Below are 8,877 nucleotides of genomic sequence, written 5' to 3'. Positions count from 1 at the left end.
CCAATGCGCAAAGTAGCAATGGATTTTACTTTCCGCGAAGGGTTTAGCAATTTTCCTCACCTTGTTTTTGGCAGTGGTAAAGTGTGCAACTTGCAACTTGTCGCGTTATTGCATGAAAAATCGCAAAAAGCAACAGAGCCTTACATTAATTTAGGGTTTCAGTTTAAAACGTAAGTTAAACATTCGGTTGCCTTACATGACGCGGATATCCGTATACCATCAGTTTACCCTTGCGACGGAAATTGTCTAAATAAAAGGTCATAGTATAGGCTGCCTGTAGCCTTTTGTTCTCTTGAGGCTCAAACCAACACTTTCAACCAACTGTACTATTTGGAAGGATTCAATCTACCCCAACTGTTTCACATAACATCAAATGTTATGATATCAAATGAAACACGAATCATTTCTTAACAAGGTGTGCTCATTAATGTAACGCAAAAGTTTATCATAGCAACGAAAAAGCCTTCTAAAAAAATGCCCTATATATTTTGTCTTCAAAAGCTTACATCTCAGAAACGAACTCGGTGAACCCATTTGTGGGTTAGCAGGCTAAGATAAAACTCTTTGCAAAGGTATAAAAAATTCTCTGCAGCGGATTCAGAGCCACCTTAACATTTTCCAGTTGTGAAGGTGGCTATGAATCTGCTCCAGAGAATTTTTTCTAACTTTACAACGGATTTGTTAGTTCCCTCCTAACTATTATTCCAAGAATTGAACTACTTTCGAATGCAAACACATTCTTTCACTTTGCTTAAAAACACCACCGATAACTCGAGGGAGTAAGCCCTATAAATAACTTGGAAACTAATTAAGAAAAGAAAAACGTCTGCTTTATTGCTGATGATTTCATTCATTTGTTATGCAGAAGAACGGGAAAAAATTCACCCGTCGTTTCCCTTCTATTTTGTGATCTTTGAATGTTGCAAATGTCACGTCTCTTTTCCTTATCACGGTAAAAGTCTGATGTTAAGGGTCATAAGCAAAAGTGTTTTATTTTTCTTTTCTTTCGAAACTGGCTTACACTCATACAACAAAAACAGTTTCAAAGATCTAAATAAAACATCATTTTCAGCAACTCAACTATAGAACTGTTATTTTGATCGCCATTGGAGCAACACTGACTGTTGAAGTTATACGAGACACGAAATACCAAAATAACGGGTAAACTAGCATTTTACTAAAGATCTAAGTTTTCTGTCATAATTTCACTTACAATAATCTCAGTCTGTTGTTTTAGTTAACGCAGTAAACTTCTACAAAACCTTTGGAGCTTGTTCTACTGGCATAACCATGATTGTTAACCCGTTCTACTTTTTTTACAAGTTCGGCAATCACTGAAGCGTAAGGCTCTGCTAGGTAATCTTCTAGAATCTTCGACATCGATTCTGGAAAAAGAAAAATAAATAAATAAAAACAGCTCCAAATATAGCTGGTTCTTTCGAGCATACACACTGCGCCGATGCGAATGGCTACATGCAGGACGATGCTGTCTTCGAATTCCTTACAAAAGATGACGTTAAGAGATTTATGGGAGATTCAAAGAACGGAAACACCGAAAGAGACATCACGAGGTGATTAAATGAGCCATCTTCACCAGTTAACAAAAAACCAGAAAAGGCTGAACGAAAACAGTTTTTCCACCAATGTGAAGTGTATCCTTTAAATATGCTACTGTGCATGCATGTGGAAATTACATTTGTGACAAAAGTGTGTTAGAGGAAACTTTGAATTGTTTACACTACGAAGCTACAATCATAGAAAAAAAAACCGTTGGGAAGGTTAGCACTTGTGACGTCTTCATTGCTTCTCTCCCCTCCCCCCTCATTCAATGCTGTGCAAAACTGAATGGTTTGAGTGGGAAATTGTTGAGTTACCTTCCAACATTGAATAGGGGCGAGGGGTCTATATAAGAGAAGGTAAAACTATTTATTTTGCTCTTTAACAGAATCGGGTTAAAGTACATACAGCTCTGGAGCGAACCATTTACATAACCTTCCCAACTACTTTTGTCTATTGTAGCAGCTCGTTATCATGCCATCTTAGGCCTATTTGATTCCTATCGTCAATTTGCCAATTTGAAAGTACTCTTGTTTTCTCAGTTAAACTCGAACTTCACTTACCATTTTTTTGGAAATTCCAGCGTGACATCATCGCCAACCAGCACAAATGGCGCCCAGTGCTTTTTAGCGCAATATTGCTTTGACCCTCGCAAAGATTTCATTGCTTCTTGAAGAGCTGCACTTGCGCTTTTTCCATCTACCAGGTGCTGGTAGAAGCTCCTCACGAACAGCAAAGTTACCTCGTCATCAATTGCCCAGAGTGACACCAAAACAGACCGAGCTCCAGCACACAGGAAAGCCCTTGCAATCCCCACCACTCCCTCAGACTTCACTTCTCCCCGGCCACTGTGACAACAGCTCAGCACAACTAGCCTTGCTCGAAGAGAAATTGTCTGAACATCCGACATTTTCAAAATGAAGTCTTCCTCTTTCGGGATTTGCGATTTCCGTTCGTTATTTGGGGCTAAAGCAATTTCTCCCGTTTTTTGGCATCCATGTGCTGCAATGTGAACTAAAGCAACTGATTTCATACTTTTCAGCACCTCAGCTTTCGTGGCACTTTTTCCAGTCAGCGGTGTTGTCTGCAGAAGTTGTCCAATCATCTCTACTTCTTGTTTTGCGCACGGAAGCTGTTCCCAAATGGGTTCCCCTTTGTTGTTAGTAACTTCCTTCAACCACGGATCACCTACAAGCAGTGCGCCAGTCTTACTGTGGAAGTCTTCAGGTGCTCCAACGATCACATTAAAGGCGGTCAACGACGGAATGGTGCGGATCCTGATAGATTCACTCAATGCAAAATATGGAGCCAAGCAAAATGGTCCATCGGGAACAACGAGTAAATCATTTCCTTGGAGCAAGTCTGCAATTGGCCCGAGTAAGACTTCATACAACGGTTGTAAAGAGTTAACAGATGATGAAGATGGTAGAACTCCTTTCTCACTGATAGGTGTTTTGCTGCAAGACAGGTCATTGCATAGTGTATCCAAAGAACGATTCTCGCATTTGATACCATCCCATACGCCGATCTCTTTCAAAAAAGTTTCCATCAACAAATCAGCACTTCCATTTGCGATTTCGTGTTGTCGAAAGCTGATCTTGCTGTCCTTTTTTAGCACCCAAAACGTGATCTTGTTCTTGTCAAGTGCCACAAAAACGGCTTGTGAAGGTAAAAGCTCTAATGCAGCTGTCAGAGTTTCATTCGGAGCAAGTGCGGAAAATGACTGAGAGTCAATGCCGTATTGATCTTGCAAAATATCCATCAAAGCCTGTGCTCGACCTTTCTCAGCAGCATACAGAGCTTCTTCAATCTCTCCATTCTTCAAAAGTGTCCTCCACAGAGCAGTGTATGACACGCGATAAGAATCACGAAAAGTTATTTTCCATTCATCTTCGGATTTCAGACTATGTCTTGTTTCATCAAAATGTTTTATACTTAAACGATAACAGCTGAGAGCATTACTCAAGGAACCCAACAATTCATGAACATGACCTTGTGAAAACCACGCTATTCCCTCTGCAAGACAGTCTCCAATTTCCTTGAAAATACTAAGACTGTGTTCGTAGTAATCCATGGCTGGCTTAAAATTACCTAGACTAAGATAGCCATTTCCCAGATTTAAATAGGCTGATCCCTCCCCAGCCCTATCCCCTACTTCTTTAGCAATACTAAGACGTTTTTCGTAGTACTCAATGGCTTGTTTAAAATTACCTAGATTGCGATAGGCACTTCCCAGATTTCCATAGGCTGATCCCTCCCCAGCCCTATCACCTACTTCTTTAGCAATACTAAGATGTTTTTCGCAGTACTCAATGGCCTGTTTAAAATTACCTACACTAACATACGCATTTCCCAGATTTCCATAGGTTGATCCCTCCCCAGCCCTATCCCCTACTTCTTTAGCAATACTAAAATGTTTTTCGTAGTACTCAATGGCTTGTTTAAAATTACCTAGAAAGCGATAGCCATTTCCCAGGTTTCCATACGCTGATCCCTCCCCAGCCCTATTACCTACTTCTTTAGCAATACTAAGATGTTTTTTGCAGTACTCAATAGCTTGTTTAAAATTACCTAGACTAAGATAGGCATTTCCCAGATTTCCATAGCCTGATCCCTCCCCATTCCTATCACCTACTTCTTTAGCAATACTAAGATGTTTTTCGTAGTACTCAATGGCTTGTTTAGAATTACCTAGACTAAGATAGCCATGTCCCAGATGTCCATAGGCTAATCCCTCCCCAGCCCTATTACCTACTTCTTTAGCAATGCTAAGATGTTTTTCGTAGTACTCAATGGCTTGTTTAAAATTACCTAGATTGCGATAGGCATTTCCCAGATTTCCATAGGCTAATCCCTCCCCAGCCCTATTACCTACTTCTTTAGCAATACTAAGATGTTTTTCGCAGTACTCAATGGCTTGTTTAAAATTACCTAGACTAAGATAGGCATTTCCCAGATTTCCATAGCCTGATCCCTCCCTAACCCTATTACCTACTTCTTTAGCAATACTAAGATGTTTTTCGTAGTACTCAATGGCTTGTTTAAAATTACCTAGACCAATATAGGCATTTCCCAGATTTCCATACGCTGATCCCTCCCCAGCCCTATCCCCTACTTCTTTAGCAATACTAAGATGTTTTTCGTAGTACTCAATGGCTTGTTTAAAATTACCTAGACTAATAGAGTTATTTCCCAGATTTCCATAGGCTGATCCCTCCCCAGCCCTATTACCTACTTCTTTAGCAATACTAAGATGCTTTTCGTAGTACTCAATGGCTTGTTTAAAATTACCTAGACTCAGATAGCCATGTCCCAGATTTCCATAGGCTAATCCCTCCCCAGCCCTATTACCTACTTCTTTAGCAATGCTAAGATGTTTTTCGTAGTACTCAATGGCTTGCTTAAAGTTACCTTGATTGCGATAGGCATTTCCCAGATTTCCATAGGCTGATCCCTCCCCAGCCCTATTACCTACTTCTTTAGCAATACTAAGATGTTTTTCGTAGTAGTCAATGGCTTGTTTAAAATTACCTAGACTAAGATACGCATTTCCCAGATTTCCATAGGCTGATCCCTCCCCAGCCCTATTACCTACTTCTTTAGCAATACTAAGATGTTTTTCGTAGTAGTCAATGGCTTGTTTAAATTTACCTAGATTGCGGTATGCATTTCCCAGATTTCCATAGGCCGATCCCTCCCCAGCCCTATTACCTATTTCTTTAGCAATACTAAGATGTTTTTCGTAGTACTTAATGGCTTGTTTAAAATTCCCTAGACTAAGATAGGCATTTCCCAGATTTCCATAGGCTGATCCCTCCCCAGCCCTATTACCTACTTCTTTAGCGATACTAAGATGTTTTTCGTGGTACTCAATGGCTTGTTTAAAGTTACCTTGATTGCAATAGGCATTTCCTAGATTTCCATAGGCTGATCCCTCCCCAGCCCTATTCCCTACTTCTTTAGCGATACTAAGATGTTTTTCGTAGTACTCAATGGCTTGTTTAAAATTACCTAGATTAAGATAGGCATTTCCCATATTTCCATAGGCTGATCCCTTCCCAGCTCTATTACCTACTTCTTTAGCAATATCAAGGTGTTTTTCGTAGTACTCAATGGCTTCTTTAAAATTACCTAGACGAAGATACGCAATTCCCAGATTTCCATAGGTTGATCCCTCCTCCACCCTGCAGCCTATTTCTGTGAAAATATGTAATGCTTGTGCATACGTTTTTATGGCCTGTTGATAATCAGGTAGGTTGAGGTAAGCACCGCCGAGATTAAAATGAGCCCTTCCTTCACGATACCTGTCTTCTACACTTATCGCAATGGCAAGCTCTAGCATTCGCTGCTCTACAGCCTCTAACTTCCTATTTACCATTTTTCATTAACTTATTGACAATTAAAACTTTTTCGATGAGATGATCCAATGTCAAATCAAGGATGAAGCTGGAAGGAAAGAAAGATAAAGACGCTTGATGTTTAGTCTGCTTTTAAGCTTCGAGACGAAAAAGTTTTTCCCACCCTCTTCCCTCCCAGGGTGGTTAGTTAAGGGGTGGTATCAATGGGTTAACGCGGCGGGTTTGCCCTCACCTTTGCTGGAAATAAATCACGATTCTAGATGAAATAATTGATTTGTTTTGTTAGCAAATAAACGGCCAGGATTGTGGCAAACAGAGCTGCACCTTGGAATTGCGCTCTTTGAGTTTAAGAGCGAGAAGCATAAAGTAGTAAGAGGTTATGGATGACTGCAGCTTACCAATAACTCCGAATCACACCCTCCTTTTTTTCACAAGTCAACCACTGAGCAAAACAGTTCTGCTTTACTTGCTTAATCATCAAACAAATAAAATAAAACAACTCATATCGAGTTCGGCAGTTGCAAAATTTAGCATCGCATTGCCAGTGAAAACCGAGTGAGCCAGAATGCTAGCACAATAGTCAACTGACGCTTTGAAAAGAACAAGAGCTTTAAATACTCCTTCTGAAAAATTGCTTCTTGAATCTTTACGCATTCACGCCACTTTGTTTTGCATTTGGCTTACCAATTGCTATATGACAGAACGAGTTTCATTTAATCAGAGAGAGGCCTAAACGTCACTTATCACTAAAAACCCAGCACAATGAAAACTTTAGCAACGAAAAACTTAAGGCAGAGGACTCGTCATAAAATGTCCTATTCACTTTTTAGATCATAGTTAACTGGGTGTTCATAATAAGTTATGAATGCAGCCCAAGGATCAGCGGTTCATTGAGCAAGTTAGAGAACTTATTTGTCAGCTATTGGAGCTTTAAAATTACAAACTGTGAAACATCATAAGTCTATCACATGTAGAAAGGAATTACATTGCATTTGGGCAAGAACGTGATAGTTTATGTTTGAAGCCTGTTTGAGGGGGACGTGGGGGGGGGGGGGGGGGGCTTTGAGGTCTAGAGACTGTAAACCCTCTTCTCCTTCTACAAACTGAATATCTGAACAAAATACTTTGTTGACGTGTGCATGATATGGACTAAACTTATATTCATGTTATAGGTATTTGTGGATGCCTTGGTTGTGAATAATACATATCCTCTAGTTTGTCTTTTTGGCTTAAATGTAACAGATCCAGATCCCCCAAAAATATAATCGTCCCTAAGTGGATGGTATTACATCGCATCAAAACTAAGTTAACTAAACACTAAGTGACCCAACTTTTAAGCCTTGATTTCAAAAAGACTCCTGTTTATTTTAATTAGAATTTTCCTATTTAATGGTCCGCCATTACTAACTTTGAAATATTTAAGAGAGCTGGATCGAGGAGAAAATAACGACAGACTCATGAGTTAAAGAATGCAATGGGTGTGTATGAGGCTTTAGTTAATTAATATGCAGCACGGGAGTTTCGGGCGCTCAGACTTTTAAACTAGTGTTTTGCATGTAAAATGAACTGCATTTTAAGCTGGTGAGTAAATGACGTCACTTTCCCTAGATCCAACCCTCTGAGGTCCCATCGGTTAGTTTTGAACGTGAGTATTGGCGGACCGGGAAATCCAAAATTTAGACTCAAAGTAAACAGCCTTTGGATAAATATCCAAGCTCAAAATTTTGCCAGTGAGGTGTTAAGCAAACACACTGAAAATCTGAAGAAAAAAGGAAATGATTTTTTGATCATAGTAGCACTTTAACTGCAGCGCGCCTGAGACTTTTGTTCAATTCAAACAAGTGTAACGGTTGTTTAGTAAAGCCTGCCGGCGTAGGATAAGGTTAATTCGTCCTGAACTTTAATCAGCCGTTGGCGAACCGGTACAGTCAAGCAAACAGCGCTGGTTTCAATACTCTTTAAATATTAAAGTATTTACAATCATTAGCACGAACTTGAAAATTACTGACCTTTTTTCCTCAGTGAGTCACTCAGAAAGACACGGCATAGTAATTAGAGCGCCACCAAAGAAAGAAATCTGCAGTCTGATTTTAAAAAAAGGAAGAAAAAAAAGAAACACGAATAACAAAATGGAAATACTCTTCTTTCTTGGAATGGTCCGTGCCCCACAATTACTTTCTTTGCCTCAATGAACTAGAAACATACACTTAGTTTTCGTTCCTTTGTCAAAATGTGAAACTAATCTTAAACACTCAGCATGAATTAAACTTTACCAAAAACTATAACAAGCTGTAATGGTGTCAAAAGCAAAACGCACGCATTTTTATCTTTAAATCGAGTTCTGAGATATAGTGATGTAGTGACACGAACGTTTTTTGATAAGCTTAGCAAACAGAAGAGCATCTTTTGAGCCAACCTGATCTCGATTAACAATCTTATCATAAATGCATTGTTTCAAAGTAGCAATGTTCGGATAGAATTGATTGCTCCTATGGAGCACTCAACTTACCTTTTGCAAATAATTTGCAAATAAGACAGCGTTTAAACAATACAGAGGTTACAGCAGAACAAGAAAACAGCAGTTTGGAAGAACCGTGTTTACTTGGCGAAGGCACGGAAAGTGATTTGTTCAGTTGCAGTTTTGAATATATAGCGGAAATCATTCTATTATCAGCTCTGTGATACGTTGTTTTGACTCCAGCATTATCACAAGTAAACGGAAAACAGGAAACTGACGGAAAACGAAATTACGTCCTGTAAAGATAAAAGAAAAAAAGTCTCCGGCTTTAAGAGTACCCGACGATTTAGATATGAGCCATAATGCCAGTAAACATGCACATCTAAGTAAACCAGCACGCTTATTTATTCTTCTCTCAGAGCTTTACGTCAGGGGAAGTATCGAAAACCAAGCACTCGAAAACGAAGAATATAGCACGAAGCACACAAAAGGTCGAAATCGAAA

General features: G+C 39.5%; 1 protein-coding gene across 1 annotated transcript in view; it reads right to left on the bottom strand.

Moving 5' to 3' along the window:
* Nucleotides 1-719: 719 nt before the first annotated feature.
* Nucleotides 720-8,877, bottom strand: part of LOC138047271 (tetratricopeptide repeat protein 28-like) — a 94,014-nt gene continuing 85,856 nt past the window's right edge. Inside the window, exons 4-5 of the mRNA XM_068894033.1 lie at nt 2,121-5,861; nt 720-1,385 (exon numbers count right to left, since the gene is read on the bottom strand). Coding sequence (XP_068750134.1) covers nt 1,385; nt 2,121-5,861 — 3,742 coding nt within the window. The 3' untranslated portion in view covers nt 720-1,384. The remainder of the gene's footprint in view (nt 1,386-2,120; nt 5,862-8,877) is intronic.

Source organism: Montipora capricornis, chromosome 4 (genome assembly GCF_036669925.1).
Source record: "Montipora capricornis isolate CH-2021 chromosome 4, ASM3666992v2, whole genome shotgun sequence".
NCBI lineage: Eukaryota > Metazoa > Cnidaria > Anthozoa > Scleractinia > Acroporidae > Montipora > Montipora capricornis.
The sequence above is the reverse complement of the archived record's forward strand: the minus strand, read 5'-3'. Positions and strand labels throughout refer to the sequence as shown.